Raw genomic sequence first — 17,467 nt, 5'->3', positions numbered from 1 at the left:
AAAAAAAATCTCATATGCGTTCACTCCTTAAGGAAAAATACCTAGCTGAGTGGCGTTCACTGCTAAAAAAAAAAAAAAAAAAAAAAAGTTAGCGAAAAAAATGTCAACGTTTGCGATCGTGAGGACCTAATCGAACACCCAGACCCAGCCCGCTGAACCCGACGGGGGGGGGGGAAGGCGACCACAAGGCTGGGTACCACGGGGCGGGGAGGAGGGCGTCCAACAAAGGGGGGATGAATCTAAACCTCGTATTCTTAGAGCCGCTTTCACAGTCTTGTTTGTTTTGATCGTTACCAATGGCGGGGATCGACGCTATAGTTTTCCACGTAAAACTGGCCGATGGGGTAGTGGCGGGTGCAGAGGAAGCGAGAGGTGTTGAGGGTGTGTGGCAAGGTGCGGGGCTAAGCTAACCCGCAGCCGCCACTACCCCAAAGGCCAGTTTTACGTGGAAATACAACAGCATCGATCGCCGCCATTGTTAACGATCAAAACAAACAGAAAAAGTATCCGTCTCTCACGTCAAGTATTTCCAAAGGCCAAAATAAGTAGATTAATAAAAGATGAAAAATAGACGAGAATAATGAAGGAAAAGGGATCAAGACATAGACAGAAACAAAAGACGAGCGAACGAAAATAGGAATGACATGAAGGAAGGAAATAATCGACTTTGAAATATGTAAGCAAAATATATACTAGATTATATATATATATAGTTAGAAACGGTTAATTATTGGTGTTCCTTGGCAATAGTTAAGGGGCAGGAACCGGTAAATACAATGGTCTGAGTACGATAACCCGACAACGGTGGCCACAAGTCGTAATGGGAGATCGACACGTTGTTAAAAAAGGACCTACAAAAGTGTGCATCTGTTCAGAAAAGTCTTCATCACTCTATTACATTAGCAAACAATAGTGTACACGCCGACCCTCGCTTCCAACTACCCACTGAGCGCTAGTTAATCTTCGTTCTAACTGTACAGTCACTCTATTTACTGTTCGCTATGGAAATCATGTCTGTACAGCTGTTCTAAGTTGCGTTGTAGATGAAAACAAAACCTGTACAGTCGATCTATAAAGCCCTATGGAACTTAAACGTCTATACTCGGTTCTATCTAAGTTCTCCCCCTGTCTAAGTTTCAGGGAATGTTAGGGAATGTTGGGTTATCTAAATGCACCCTAAGTTAGCTATTATGTTAGGGAAATTATGACCTATAGTTGTTTTGGTGTAAATCTCGTTCATGTGATAAATTGAGACTCTCCCCCCGCGTTAGAAAATCGTACAGGTGTGTTGTGTGTTTTTATTAGTCCGAAAAGGAGACCAGGTAACGTCCTTAAGTGGCAAGCGAACGCAGGTGAGATAGGTGGAAAAAGTGTGAAAAAATCGAAAGTGAAGAAAAGTTAAAACGAAATACTCGAAAGGTCAAGAAAATGATTGATAAAAAGTTGAAAGGTTAAGAAAAAGGTAAAAAAAAAGGTCGAATAGTGAAAAAAAAAGGTTGGAAAAACGTGAAAAGTTAAGAAAATGTTAAAAAAATGTCGTAAGGTTAAGAAAGAGGTTAAAAAAAGTTGAAAAGTGAAGAAAAATTATGAAAAAAATGTCGTAAGGTTAAGAAAAAGGTAAAAAAAGTTGAAAAGTGAAGAAAAGTGCTTAAAAAAATGTCGTACGTTGAGAAAAATGTAAAAAAAAGTTGAAAAGTTAAGAAAAATGTTGAAAAAATGTCGTAAGGTTAAGAAAAAGGTAAAAAAAAGTAAGAAAAAGTCGAAAAGTTAAGAAAAAGTAAAAAAGTAAAGAAAAGTAAAAGTTAAAAAAGTAAAAAAGTTAAAAAAATTCAAACGGTAAAGAAAAAAGGTCAAAAAAGGTCGAAAGCTTAAAAAGTCATCTTGTCCTGCCTTTTACACACACACACACACACACACACACACACACACACACACACACACACACACACACACACACACACACAGCAGACGAGGACACCATGACAACACTATTAATACACCACCATATAGGGAAAAAAACAGCAACAACAACAACAACAACAAGGAAAAACACTCCCCACACACCGACACACACGGACACCCTTGAGCCAGGCGGCGGAGACACGGTAGAAAGCACCCCACACAAACCTAAGTCCCCAGTTCGAATCCAAGTAGAAAAATCTCACGTAAGGGTCAGAGAGGGGGGGGGGGGAGGGTGACGCCCGCACGCCGTTATCTTTAAAAACCCGCAGACTATCTTATTTACAGACCAAAAGCGACAAATAGAAGGAAAAGGCTATTAATTAACGCACCTAGTGGTATATATAAGTCTGCCCTTGACAAGTATAAAGAACGGGAGCAGCGCCATCTGGCATCGCTCATACAAGTTATTCGTCTTATTAAGTTTACGAACTACGGTGAAAGTTTTACGTAAGAGAGAAAACGCGCCGAAAATAAACATACAAATAAATATCGAAATCTAATCTTCCCAAACCTAACGTTTTTGATAACAGATCGTATTTAGAAAGAAGAAGTATCGGTTCGGTTGTAGCACCCTCGTATAGAAAAGTCAAGAATATGGAAATGATAAATAAAACGATAAATAAATTGAGATAGGGAGGTATGTTCGCCAATTCGTACGTAGCTTTCCAAACAGTACGCACGTAAAAAGAAAACAAAAGAATAATGATGAAACACTAAACAAGATGCTGATAGAGATGAATTGAGCAAAATGAACAAATAGAAATTGAACAAATATATAGAGTCACTGAACTAGATTAAATTTCCGCGAAACTAATGTACCAGAGCAATCAGGGAGTAATTTTAACTGAGCGTACACAAAAATATCTGTAAAAAATAATTGCAAAAGAAACAAAACGTGAAAAGGAAAGGAGACGATGGAAATATATACGAAAAATAAGTAGAGACAAAATTACTAATAAAACATGAAAAGAAAGGCAAAAAAAAGGGGAGAATGACAAGAAAGAACAAAAGAACAAAAAATGGAAAAAAATAGAAAAAAATACAAGAAAAAAGGAAAAAAATACTAGGAAGACAAAAAAAAAGAACAATGATTAGAAACGAGGAGAAAAAAGACAAGGGAGAAAAAAACAAAGAAAAAAGGAATGACTAGATGAGGGATAAGAAAAAAAAAATTATGACCAGAAACTTAGACAAAGAGACAGATTGACGCAATGTTTGTACGACTAAACACTACATATATGAAACGTATTAATATTATCATTATTATCGCTATCATTATTATTATTATTATCGTTATTATTACTATGACTACACTTCCCACTACACTGAAGGCTATATGTTCAGGTTATGCAGCTAAAGTTAAGTACACATAGAGGAAGAATAAGTAAATAAATAAATAAATAAATAAATAAATGAATAGATATAATAAGTAAGTAAGAAAAGAAGGAAGGAAGAGAGAGAAGTTAATTGTATACATAGGAATAAAATAAGCCATGGAAGGTTAGGAAAGAAAGAAAGAATGAAGAAAGAAAGAAAGAAATTAAGAAAGGAAGGAAGAGAGAGAAGTTAATTGTATACATAGGAATAAAATAATCCATGGAAGGTTAGGAAAGAAAGAAAGAATGAAGAAAGAAAGAAGGAACGAAAGAAAGAGAAAACATAAATGAAAGAAAATACAGGAAAATAAGAAAGCATAAAAAAGAAAAAATAAGGAAAATGGAAGAGAAATTACAAAAGAAAGGAGAGTAAGAAATCATGGAAAGAAAGAAAGGAAAGGAAAGGAAAAAAACATATGGGAAGAAAAGGAAAGAAAAGGAAAAAGATAGAGAAAGGAAGAAAGCAAGAAATACATAAATAAAGAACAGAGAAATATGGAACACGAAACAGACAGACTACAATTAAAAAAGAAAGAAAACATCAACATCAGCGACATCTTGCAACCCCTGACGCCATTTTGTAACACCCTGACGCCATTTTGTATACCCACAGGCGCCATCTTGCCACTCCCTTTACGAGTCTGAAAATATACAAGTTCTGATCCCGCGCTGCAAAAATACTCTGCCGTATCATAAGTGCCACGAAGGGTGAATCAGTTTCCGCCATATTGCAAGTTTTCCAATATTCGAAGCTTCAAATACGCGATATGAAGCTTCGTTCGACCCCGAGTGAAGCTTCGGTTTAGAGGGAACGAAGTAAATCGGTTTTCTTGGTTGATTTTGTGTTATTTCTTTGCTTTTTCTTTTGTTTTGCGTCACCAGAAGGAAATGAAAGTGATGATGTAGGAATGTAACATCACACGATTAACTTAACGACAAACATAATGAAAATGGTTTCCTTGGTTGATTTTGTGTTATTTTTTTGTTTTTTCTTTTGTTTTGCGTCACAATAAAAAACGGAAAATGATGATGTAGGAATGTCAAACCACACGATTAACAACGACAAACGAACATAATGAAGGCCGATTAAGAAAAAACAAAGGATAACGAATGAAATGTAGACCGATTAACGAAGAAGTAGAGCAAATAACGAATAAAATCAAGACAAAATAACATCGATATAACAATAACATAACATAAAATAACATTAACATAACACAATAACAAAAAGTAGACCGATTATCGACCAAAATGATGACCGGATAACAAAAAGAGAGACCGGTTAACGGATAAGATGAAGAGCGGTTAACGAAGAAGATGAAGACCGGTTAACGAAGAAGATGAAGACCGGTTAACGAAGTAGAAGAAGACCGGTTAACGAAGAAGATGAAGACCGGTTAACGAAGAAGATGAAGACCGGTTAACGAAGAAGATGAAGACCGGTTAACGAAGAAGATGAAGACCGGTTAACGAAGAAGATGAAGACCGGTTAACGAAGAAGATGAAGACCGGTTAACGAAGAAGATGAAGACCGGTTAACGAAGAAGATGGAGACCGGTTAACGAAGAAGATGAAGACCGGTTAACGAAGAAGATAAAGACCGGTTAACGAAGAAGATGAAGACCGGTTAACGAAGAAGATGGAGACCGGTTAACGAAGAAGATGAAGACCGGTTAACGAAGAAGATGAAGACCGGTTAACGAAGAAGATGAAGACCGGTTAACGAAGAAGATAAAGACCGGTTAACGAAGAAGATGAAGACCGGTTAACGAAGAAGATGGAGACCGGTTAACGAAGAAGATGAAGACCGGTTAACGAAGAAGATGAAGACCGGTTAACGAAGATGAAGACTGGTTAACGAAGAAGATGAAGACCGGTTAACGGATAAGATGAAGACCGGTTAACGAAGAAGATGGAGACCGGTTAACGAAGAAGATGAAGACCGGTTAACGAAGAAGATGAAGACCGGTTAACGAAGAAGATGAAGACCGGTTAACGAAGAAGATGAAGACCGGTTAACGAAGAAGATGAAGACCGGTTAACGAAGAAGATGAAGACCGGTTAACGAAGAAGATGAAGACTGGTTAATGGATAAGATGAAGACCGGTTAAAGAAGATGAAGACCGATTAAAGAAGATGAAGACCGGTTAACGAAGAAGATGAAGACCGGTTAACAAAGAAGATGAAGACCGGTTAACGAAGAAGATGAAGACCGGTTAACAAAGAAGATGAAGACCGGTTAACGAAGAAGATGAAGACCGGTTAACAAAGAAGATGAAGACCGGTTAACAAAGAAGATGAAGACCGGTTAACGAAGAAGATGAAGACCGGTTAACAAAGAAGATGAAGACCGGTTAACGAAGAAGATGAAGACCGGTTAACGAAGAAGATGAAGACCGGTTAACGAAGAAGATGAAGACTGGTTAACGAAGAAGATGAAGACTGGTTAATGGATAAGATGAAGACCGGTTAACGAAGAAGATGAAGACTGGTTAACGAAGAAGATGAAGACTGGTTAACGAAGAAGATGAAGACCGGTTAACGAAGAAGATGAAGACCGGTTAAAGAAGATGAAGACTGGTTAACGAAGAAGATGAAGACCGGTTAACGAAGAAGATGAAGACCGGTTAACGAAGATGAAGACCGGTTAACGAAGAAGATGAAGACCGGTTAAAGAAGATGAAGACCGGTTAACGAAGAAGATGAAGACCGGTTAAAGAAGATGAAGACCGGTTAACGAAGAAGATGAAGACCGGTTAACAAAGAAGATGAAGACCGGTTAACGAAGAAGATGAAGACCGGTTAACGAAGAAGATGAAGACCGGTTAACAAAGAAGATGAAGACCGGTTAACGAAGAAGATGAAGACCGGTTAACAAAGAAGATGAAGACCGGTTAACGAAGAAGATGAAGACTGGTTAACAAAGAAGATGAAGACCGGTTAACGAAGAAGATGAAGACTGGTTAACGGATAAAATGAAGACCGGTTAAAGAAGATGAAGACCGGTTAACGAAGAAGATGAAGACTGGTTAACGAAGAAGATGAAGACTGGTTAACGGATAAGATGAAGACCGGTTAAAGAAGATGAAGACCGGTTAACGAAGAAGATGAAGACCGGTTAAAGAAGATGAAGACCGGTTAACGGATAAGATGAAGACCGGTTAACGAAGAAGATGAAGACCGGTTAAAGAAGATGATGAAGACCGGATAACGAATCAGCGAACAACAAATATCGAAAAATATCAGTTAACGAAAGTAAACAACAATAAAATTAACGGCAGATGCAAAAAAAAAAAAAATTACCGCGCTGGAAAGAAATAATATAATAGCGAAAATAAAAACTACAGAAAAATCCAATAACGATGATTAACGAACAAAATGGAAAACTAAGCCGAGAGAGAGAGAGAGAGAGAGAGAGAGAGAGAGAGAGAGAGAGAGAGAGAGAGAGAATACTATCACGGCCACAAAGAACGTAACAGATAACATAACACCAGATAACGAAACGAAAGCGAAAAAAAAAAAGATAAACGAAAGATAAACGAAAAATAATTAATAAACGAGTATAGAAAAAAAGACCATCAAATTCTTTTTTTCTTTTTTTTTTTGGTGAATGACGCAAAAGTTGATCTCTCTTCCAATTGACTTTATTATTATTATTATTATTATTATTATTATTATTATTATTATTATTATTACCGGACTTAACCCTCATCACTTCAGCACTTACTTATACCCTTACTTTATTTACTTTTCCCTTACTTATTTTCTTGCTTACTTTACTGACTTACTTATTCACTTAACACACCCCGAGGCACACTTAAGTAACACTACACTTTACACTTTAGAACACCTTGACGCTCCTGAGATAAGAAACAAACACAAACAAACAAACAAACAGACAAACAAACAACAATGAGAATAAAACACCTACCATGAATGAAGAAGAAGAAAAAAACATACACACACACAAACACACTCACACAGGAACACATTTTTTTAGCCACTACGAAAACAGAAACACACAGATAAGTTTTTTTTATAACGTCTACAGCGAACGAATACTTATGGAAATTACTTAAATGTTGTTGTTGTTGTTTTTATAAGTAAGTTAGTAAGTACGAACACACACACACACACACACACGAACGAACGAACCTTCCTCCCCCTTGAGCTTGTGCGAACGAAACTTTGAAGCACCGAACGTTTTATTTTTTTTTCTTTCTTTTTCTTTCGTTCTATTTTCTTATTTCTTTCTTTTTCTTTCTTTTCTTTCTTTGTTTTCGGTTTGTTAAAGAAAAAAAGGTTGATTTTCTTCTTTTTCTATTGTTTATTTTTTATTGTCTTTTGTGGAATGTTAAAGAAAGAAAACAGTTGATTTGTCTTCTTTTTCTTTTTTTCTTTTCTTTTTTTTTTTGCTTTACTTGGAATGATAAAGAAAAAAGTTAGGATTTCTTCATTTTCTTTTTTTTTCTTTTTTTTTTTTTTGCTTCTTGTGGAATGTTAAAGAAAGAAAACAGTTGATTTGTTTTACTTTCCTTTTCTTTTTTCTTTTCTTCTTTTTTTTTTGTTTCTCGTGAATTATATTATTAAAGAAAAAAATAGTATTTCTTCTTTTTCATTTTTTTGTCTTCTCGTGAATTGTTCAAGAAAAAAAAGAGTTGATTGTCTTCCTTTTCTTTTTATCTTTTTTTTCTTCTCGTGGAATGATAAAAAAAAGATTAACAATTCTTAATTTTCTTTTTTCTTCTTTTTTGTCTTCTCGTGAATTGTTAAGGAAAAAAGTTTATTGTCTTCCTTTTCTTTTTCTCTTTTTTTTGTCTTCACGTGGAATGATCAAGAAAAAAAAGATTAACATTTCTTCATTTTCTTTTTTTTTCTTCTTTTTTCTGTTTCATTTCGTCATTTTTCTTTTCTTTCCTTTTTTTCTTTTTCTTCTTTTTTGCTTCACGTAATTTGTTAAAGAAAAAAATGATTGATATTTCTTTGTTTTCTTCTTTTGTTTCGTTTCGTTCGCGTTTATTTTCTTTTCTTTTTTTTACATTCATCTTATCCTAAAAATATATGTATAATAAATAGTTTCGTTCATGTACAGTTATTATTAGTAGTCCTGATTATTATTATTATCATTATTATTATTATTATTATTATTATTATTATTATTATTATTATTATTATTATTATCATTATTATATTTGGCACCGAAATGATATTGAATAAGCACCATTAAAAGTATCAATTTCTTTGTATAATACTTATGCTTTTAAATTCGAATAAAAAATAGTAAAATAATAAATAAACAAACAATGAATTAACAGATGTAAGTAGCGGCAAATAATGAGAAAAAATGCATATAAATCTATAAACATTACGAAAGGTGTGGAGGAGAGGGGAAGAGAGGAGGAAAAGGGGAAGAGAAGACAATAACAACACAAAATAATAATAATAATAATAATAATAATAATAATAATAATAATAATAATAATAATAATAATAATAATAACAATAATAACACATCTGGATACACTGTAAACATCATAGCCCAAAATACATGAGTAAATAGTAAAGACATTTGATGACACACTTGGTGAACACTTGGTAAACACTTCGGCACGTCTTGGCACGAGATAGTTTTGGCACAAAGTTATATTTTGACACAAGTTTGACACATAGATTTTTTGACACATGAGTTTTGATTCGACGTAAACACCGACGTGGACGTTCACTTGACCATCCACAGACGTCTAGATTATTTGGCACATGTTTTCGTTCCGCGGGAAGGACGGTCAAGGCTGCCCCACCAGATGGCGCCACTGACGGGCCGCAGGCTGAACCAGCCGAGTGTACGAGCCATGGTTGTCAACCCTTGTTGCCCGGTGCACCCTCGTCACCGTGTGTCAGAATTCCATTCCCCTTGGCAAGAGAGTCTGACTCCAAAGCATGAGCCACACCTCCCCTGCGGGAGGGGGCGCGGAGGCGTCCCTTTACCGCTGGGGTGTGGGGGGAACTCATTGCAGGAGGCCCGGGGAGAGCGTAAGTGTGGCAGCCCCGTCTATAGGTGAGCTATTTTGAACCCTACGGTTCAGGAGCTTGTGGCACACGGTCCGGTGGGCCGCGGCAGCAGGCAACTGGTGCATGCTGCTGCGCGTTGTGCCGCCCCGGGGAGCGTGAAGGCCATAAAAAGGTCAGCATTCAAAATGCCTAAATCTGCCCGTCCAAAGTCCCCCCCTTGCAACCCTGAAATTCCCCCCTGACGGGGAATTCTCCCCTATATAGTTGAGGACCCCAGTGGACGAGCCTGGCGGTGCGGCTCCAAACACTCCCACCTGGCGGGAGAGCAGGGGAGAAATAAGTCACTATAATGAGCACGACGACTGTTTCCCGTTTTCTTCGAGCCGCCGAGCCGGGCAGCGCCGCCCTCTGGTGCCGCAGCCTTGAGCCTCCCGTCTGGCGTGAGAATAGAGGGAAAATAAGTTACTACAATAAACACAAGATTTTTTTCATTTTCTTTTCGATCTTTTCTTTTGATTTTTGGTTTCAGTTAGAGAGGAAAGATTTTTGGCGAGTGACCCGTGACATTGTTGACCTCTGACCCGTGGGAGGCGTGACCCGACCTGGCGTTTGGCCTGACCCGACCTGACCTGGTGTAAGGAATGGTGTTTGTTTGCTTGCTTGTTTGCTTCTTGGTTTGGTTGTTTTGTTTTGTTTGTTGTTTTTGTGAACACTGCTGAGCAACTTTTTTTTTCATTTATTTTTCCTTCTTTCTTTTCCTTTCTCTTTCACATCCTTTTTCTTCTTCCTTTCTTTATTTTCTTTCTATATTTCTCATCTCTCTTTCTTTCCCTGACGTTCACTTCTCTTTCTGTTCTTTATCTTCACTATTTTCATCATCTTACTTTCTTTACATGTCTTCCTTTCCCAACAACAAATATAACCATTCATCTGTCATATATATAAAAAAAAAACCTTCCATTACCATCAACATCACATCATCCTCATCATCATCATCATTTTCACCATCTTCACATCACCTCAAAAAATAATCAGTCGTCACAATTGTCTTTCATCACCATCATCATCATCATCATCATTCAATCCCTATTCCTCTTTCCACTGCAATCCTTCAACTACCGGTATTTCAATCTTTCAACTTTCCTCCGTTAAAAATATCTCTATTCTTCACTATATCAAGACACTATTCTTTCGGTTTCGTCCATGTTCACCACAGTAAGGCATCATACACTGGAAAACTCTCACTATTCCTTCACTGTACTGTTTAATTTTCTTCACTATCATTCAATTCACTATTAATCTATGTCTTCACTCAAAATCAACTTTCTGCTTTTTCTTCAATTTCTAACCTTTTCTTTTTTTTATTGTTTTTTTTCACTATACTGTATATCTTTTTTTCATCTTTCAATTTATTTCTTCATCTTTGTCTTCACTCAAAATCAACTTTCTGCTTTTTTTCTTCAATTTCCAACCTTCTCTCTTTCTAACACAAGCTTTTTTTATATTGTTTCTTCACTGTATTGTATATTTTTCTTCATCTTTCAATATTCTTCTTCATCTTTGTCTTCACTCAAATTTCACTTTCTCCTTTTTTCTTCAAATTTCAACCTTCTCTCTTTCTAACACAAGCTTCACTTATATTGTTTCTTCACTATACTGCATATTTTTCTTCATCTTTCAATTTTCTTCTTCATCTTTGTCTTCACTCAAATATCACTTTCTACTTTTTTTCTTCAATTTTCAACCTTTTCTTTTTTCACACGCAATATTTGATTACACTTCTTTCACTGTATTTTTTTTTGTCTCCCTTCTCTATCTTCAATTTCACTGTCAATCACTTTAAACAATGTAATTCCCTATTCTTTGTTTGCTCTCTTTCATGTTTGGTTTTCTTTTATTTTTCTAACACAGGAAGGAAGTTTTTTTTTCTCTCATTATTCCTTCACTGTAATCTCTTTTTTCACCATCTTTAATATTTCACTTCTAATCTTCACTATTCATCATTTTTTTTATTATTTTCCATCCATGTTTTTCCACTCATGTCTTTTTCACTATACTCCACGTCACTATCATCACCATCATCATCACCAAATCACTATCATCACCACACCTTTACCTGCTCACTAATTAACACCATCACCTGAACACACACACACGCACACACACACACACTTAATCAAAGGACCTGTATTTTAATTTTTGTTTTTTTCATTCTCTCTCAAAAGCAGGACAAAAAAATATACTTGCCTGGTTTTCCTGAGTCCAGAGCATAATCTTCCTCCTCTTCCTCTTCCTCTTCCTCTTCTTCTTCTTCTTCTTAACTTTCCAAAAAATATCCTTCCTTAACCTTTAGCAAGAAAAATCCTCACCAACAGAATTTTCTTGACCAAAACAAACTTGGGACACACACACACACACACACACACACACACACACACACACACACACACACACACACACGATAACTTCCCTCACTTTCACTTTCGATACCTGTGAAGTCTCCAAATTAGAAGTTAGACCACACCTGTCTCTCTCTCTCTCTCTCTCTCTCTCTCTCTCTCTCTCTCTCTCTCTCTCTCATTCCTTACCTACACCAAAATCAACCTTCTTCTTCTTCTTCTTCTTCTTCTTCTTCTTCTTCTCCGTTTCAGGCCAGGTAGTCAAGGTAAATTTACATGCTCGTGGTCTTAATGCGCATCTCCGTCACACCAGGTAAGGGTCCGCCCGCCACAGGTAAGAAGGTAAGGCCAGGTAACCTCCTACGCATCCTTTACCCGACGCGCTGAAGGAGTACCTGGTTGTCCTTGTCGTAGAGAGTCACCCACCGCATCCTTCACGCCTCGGGGCAGTATCCTTGGTTCTTGCGCTGGAGAAAAACGTGCATGTCGCGAAAGTTCGGTCGATCCGCCTCGTTCCGCCGCCAGCACTCCAGCATCAAGTCATAGATCTCCTTGGGGCAGAGGGCGGGCTGGCTGGGGTGCACCTGGGGAGAAGATAGGGGAGTGTAGAGTGAAGATAGGGGGATGAAGATACGGGGGAGGAAGATATGGATGGGGTGTTGATGATTAGGTTAAGATGAAAAGTTGTGGATATGAAGATTGTTTTGCGGCACAGGGCTGGGGTGCACCTGGGGGGGGAGAGGGGAGAAAAGGGTATGGGGTGTTGATGGTGAGGTGGAGATAGGGGAGTGTATAGTGAGGATAGAGGGAGGGAGAAAGGAAGGAAAGAGGGAGGGAAGAAAGGAGGGAAAGAAGGATAGAGAGGAGAGAAATGAAAGGAGGGGGAAGTGGAAGGAGAAAAAAAGGAAGGAAGGAAGGAAGGGAGAATGGAAGGAAGGAAGGAAGGAAGGAAGGAAGGAAGAATGGAGGAAGAAAGGAAGGGAGGAAGGAAGGAAGAAAGGAAGAATGGAGGAAGAAAGGAAGGGAGGAAGGAAGGAAGGAAGAATGGAAAGGAGAAAGGAAGGGAGAAAGGAAGGAAGAATGAAAAGGAGAAAGGAAGGGAGGAAGGAAGGAAGAATGAAAGGAAGAAAGGAAGGAAGGAAGAAAGAAAGAAAGAAAGAAAGAAAGAAAGAAAGAAAGAAAGAAAGAAAAGCAGGAAGGAAGGAAGGAAGGATGAGGTGGTGATGATCAGGTTAAGATGAAGAAGGAGAAAAATAGGAGGAGCAAAGATAGAAAGAAGTTAAGGATATATGAAGATTGTTTGCATATCTCTCTTTGGGGCACAGGGGGGACTGGGGTGAACCTGGGGGAGATATGGGTAGGGGTGAGGAGGTGAAGAGGGGGTTAATGATAGGTGTTGATGATGGGGTGAGAACAGAAGGAAACAAGAGTAGGTGATGTTGATGGGTAGGATAGAACTGGGGAGAGAATACGAGGTGTGTGAGGAAGATAAGGGAGATAACAATGGGTGGTGTTGATATGGTAAGATTGGGGTGGATCATCTCCCCAAATCACCCCGCATAACTGTTCCCACCTTCTTATCTCCCACTTTTTCTTCTCTCTCCCCATTCTTCCCTCCTCCCTCTACCTCCCTACACCTCTACCTCTTCTCCCCCTTCCCTTCTCTCCCCTACTTCACACATCCTTTCTCCCTCTCCCCCCTCTTTCTTTCCCCCTGCAACCCTCCTTCCCATAACTTCCCCCTTCCCTCTACCTCCCCAAACCCCTTTCCTCCCCTCCCCGTCATTTATCTCCCTCTCCCCCGTCTTTCTACCTTCCACCCCCACCACTTACAATCTACAAACTACTCCCCTCCCCTATCCCTCTATCTCCCCTTTTCCTCTAACTCCTAATACTCATTCCCTCCCCGTCACCCTTTCCTCTGTCTCCCCAAACCCCTTCCTTATACTTCCCCACAACCCCCCCTCCCCCTCACCTCCCAATACCTCTCCTTCCCTCCCTCATAACCCTTCCCTTCCTCGCTTTCCCCCCTCCCATTCTCCTTTTCCCCTAACCTCCCCCCCTCCACCCCTCCACCCCCCTCACCTCCATGCCGTCATCGTGGTAGTAGTGCGCCAGGTTCTCAATCACCCCCTCGTCTGGTAGCGTCTCGTAGGGCTGCTGCCGACCCAGTGTCAACATCTCCCACAGGGTCACGCCGAAGGACCACACGTCACTGCGGCTGCTGAAGTTACCCTGGGGGGGAGGAGGAACAGGGGGTGAGGGGGAGGCAAAGAGAGGGGGAAGGAAAGAAGGGGGGGAGAAAAGTGGATGGAGGAGGAGTAGGAGGGAAGTGGATGAAGTAAGGAAGGAAGGAAGGAAGGAGGGAGGGAAGAAAGGAGGGATAGAAAGATGGATAGAGGGGAGAGAAATGAGAGGAGGGAGGAGGTGGAAGGAGGAAAAAGGAAGGAAGGAAGAATGGAAGGAAGAAAGGAAGGGAGGGAGAAAGGAAGGAAGGAAGAAAGGAAGGAAAGAAGAAAGGAAAAAATGTAGAGAGCAAGGAAGAGAAGAATGAAAAGTAGAAAAAAAGATAAGGATATAAAAAAATGCAGAGGAGGAGGAGGAGGAGGAGGAGGAGGAGGAGGAGGAAGAGAAAAGGGTAAAAAAAAGAAAAAAAAAGGAAGCAAGGAGGATAATGAAGAAGAAGAGGAAGAGGAGGAGGAGAAGAAAAGTGAAAGTGAAAGGAGGAGAGAAATTCCAGAGTGTAGGGAGGAAGAAAAACACTATGGAAGAGAAAGTGAAAGTGACGCACGTGACAGCTTAATTAAACTCAGGTGAGGAAGGAAGGAAGACAGGTGAGGCAGGTGCTACATATATTACCTGCCTAAACACCCCTAATTAGGCCCGCTATTACCTGGGCGTGATTAGGAAACCCACCTGTTAATTGAGAAGGAGGGGGGCAGGTAAGGAGGGAAGGAGGGAGAGAGAGGGAGGGAGGGGAGAGAGACAAGGGAGAGGAGGAGGGAAGGAGAGAGAAAGGGAGGGAGGGGAGAGAGACAAGGGAGAGGAGGAGGGAAGGAGAGAGAAAGGGAGGGAGGGGAGAGAGACAAGGGAGAGGAGGAGGAAGGTAAGGAGAGAGAGACGGAGGGAAGGGAGAAGGGAGGGAGGAGGAAAGGTAAAAGAGGGAGAGGATTATTAACTCATTATCTAAAAAGGGAGGAAAGGGAGAGAAAGGTAGATTAAAGGGAGGAAAGATATGATGGACGGGAGAAGGGAGAGAAAGGAAGCAATGAGGGAGGGAGACAAGGAAGGAAGAAAGGGGAAGAGAAATGGAGGAAGGGAGGGGAAGAAACATAAGGAATGGAGGAGAGGGAGGGAGAGAAGGGAGATAAGGAGGGAGGGAAGAGGGGGGGAAAGAGGAAAAGGAAAGAGGGAAGGTAGATAAGGGAGGAAGGGAGGAATGAAAGGTGAGGAAAGGGAGGAGGGAGGGAGAGAGGAAGGGGAAGGGAGACAGACTGAAGGGAAAAAAAAAGATAAGGAAGGGAGGAGAGGAAGGAAGGGAGGGAGTGAGGAAAGGTGAGGGAAAGGGAGATAAGGGAGGGAGGAAGGGAGGGAGGAAGGGAGGAAGGTGAGGGGAAGGTTTACCTGGCCATTATCTATCACCTGAGCCTAATTAATGGTCACAGGTACTAATTGGCGGCCCGGGAAAGGTGTGGCCACGTGCTCTCTCTCTCTCTCTCTCTCTCTCTATCTTTATCTATCTATCTATCTTTTTCTTTCTCTCCCTCTCCCTCCCTCTTTCTCTCCCCTTCGCTTTTCTTCCTTGTTTCTCTCCCTCAGCATCTCTCTCTCTCTCTCTCTCTCTCTCTCTCTCCACTTTCTCACACACACACTTTCCACCCTCCACTTCCTCCCCTCTCACACTCTCATTCTCCTCCACTTCTCTCTCTCCCTTCTCTCCCACCCTCCTCCACCTTTCCTCCCTCTTCCTCCCCTTCCACTTCCACACACACACAGTTTCATCCACCTCGCTCTTGCTTCCACTTCTCTCCCTTACACAATTTCAAACATTTTCATCACGAACTCTTTCCTCTTCTTTCTGTTTTTCTTCTTCTTTCAATTATTCTCAACCGCATTTTACTTCCTCTTCTTTCCATTCTCCCTTACACCCTTCTATCCCCTCTCCTTCCTCTCCCTTCTCAGTTTTCCCTCTTCCCTCCTTCCCCTCCCTTTCACTCCCTTACTCCCTCCCTCTTCTTTCCTTCAACTTTCAAACATACTTTCAACTCTCTCTTTCTCATCTACCCTTCCTCCCCCTCCCTTCTCACACCCTTCCCCTCCTTCCCCTCCCTCCAAATCCTTCCCTCTTCTTTCATTCCTCTTTCACTCATACTTTCAACTCTCTCTCTCTCATCTATCCTTCCTCCCCCTCCTCCTCACTCTTCCCTCTCCCATCCTTCCCCTCCTTTCACTCACCCTTCAAATCCTTCCATATTCCTTCCTCCCACTTTCTCATGCTATCCTTCCTCTCCCTCCCTTCTCATCCACCCCTCCCTTCCCCTTTCCCCCACCAGGAACAGCGCCTCCCAGCTCATCCAGCGCACGGGTAGCGGGCTGGAGTGCGCCTCGCTGCGGTAATAGTCCCCGGCGTAGAGCGAGCGACAGGACCCAATGCAGGTGATCTTGACGCTTTGGCCCTGGCCGACCAACACGTTCCTGGCGGGGAGAGAAAAAGGGGAGGGGGGTGATTTAAGTGGTGGTGGGGAGAAATGGGAGAGATGAAAGAGGACAAGAGGAAAACAGGAGAAGAAAAACAGAGGACAAGAGGAAAACAGAAGAAGAAGAAAGACAGAGAAGAAGAAGAAAAACAGAGGAGAAGAAGAAAGACAGAGAAGAAGAAGAAAAACAGAGGAGAAGAAGAAAAACAGAGGAGAAGAAGAAAGACAGAGAAGAAAACAGAGGAGAAGAAGAAAAACAGAGAAGAAGAAGAAGAGAGAGTAGTGGTAAGGAATATAAAGGAAAAGAAGAAAAAGGGTGATAGGTTTAAAAAAGAAGACAAGAAGAGAGAAAGGGGAATAAAAGTTAATAAAAAAGGGGGGGGGGGAACATGAAGACAAAATAGAGTTAGGAACATGAAGACAAAATAGAGTTAGGAACATGAAGACAAAATAGAGTTAGGAACATGAAGACAAAATAGAGTTAGGAACATGAAGACAAAATAGAGTTAGGAAAATGAAGACAAAATAGAGTTAGGAAAATGAAGACAAAATAGAGTTAGGAACATGAAGACAAAATAGAGTTAGGAACATGAAGACAAAATAGAGTTAGGAACATGAAGACAAAATAGAGTTAGGAACATGAAGACAAAATAGAGTTAGGAACATGAAGACAAAATAGAGTTAGGAAAATGAAGACAAAATAGAGTTAGGAACATGAAGACAAAATAGAGTTAGGAACATGAAGACAAAATAGAGTTAGGAACATGAAGACAAAATAGAGTTAGGAACATGAAGACAAAATAGAGTTAGGAACATGAAGACAAAATAGAGTTAGGAAAATGAAGACAAAATAGAGTTAGGAAAATGAAGACAAAATAGAGTTAGGAACATGAAGACAAAATAGAGTTAGGAACATGAAGACAAAATAGAGTTAGGAACATGAAGACAAAATAGAGTTAGGAAAATGAAGACAAAATAGAGTTAGGAAAATGAAGACAAAATAGAGTTAGGAACATGAAGACAA

General features: G+C 40.1%; 1 protein-coding gene across 3 annotated transcripts in view; it reads right to left on the bottom strand.

Moving 5' to 3' along the window:
• Window positions 1-7,794: 7,794 nt before the first annotated feature.
• LOC127009993 (discoidin domain-containing receptor tyrosine kinase B-like) overlaps window positions 7,795-17,467 on the bottom strand; it is a 58,470-nt gene continuing 48,797 nt past the window's right edge. For all 3 annotated transcript variants that reach the window (XM_050883690.1, XM_050883692.1, XM_050883691.1), the window contains exons 15-17: window positions 16,297-16,441; window positions 13,832-13,981; window positions 7,795-12,330 (exon numbers count right to left, since the gene is read on the bottom strand). In XM_050883690.1, the coding sequence (XP_050739647.1) occupies window positions 12,181-12,330; window positions 13,832-13,981; window positions 16,297-16,441 (445 nt within the window). In that variant the 3' untranslated portion in view covers window positions 7,795-12,180. The remainder of the gene's footprint in view (window positions 12,331-13,831; window positions 13,982-16,296; window positions 16,442-17,467) is intronic.

The sequence above is a fragment of the Eriocheir sinensis genome, chromosome 42, assembly GCF_024679095.1.
Source record: "Eriocheir sinensis breed Jianghai 21 chromosome 42, ASM2467909v1, whole genome shotgun sequence".
Classification (NCBI taxonomy): domain Eukaryota; kingdom Metazoa; phylum Arthropoda; class Malacostraca; order Decapoda; family Varunidae; genus Eriocheir; species Eriocheir sinensis.
Note: the sequence above shows the minus strand (reverse complement) of the source record. Positions and strands in the feature narration are given on the sequence as shown.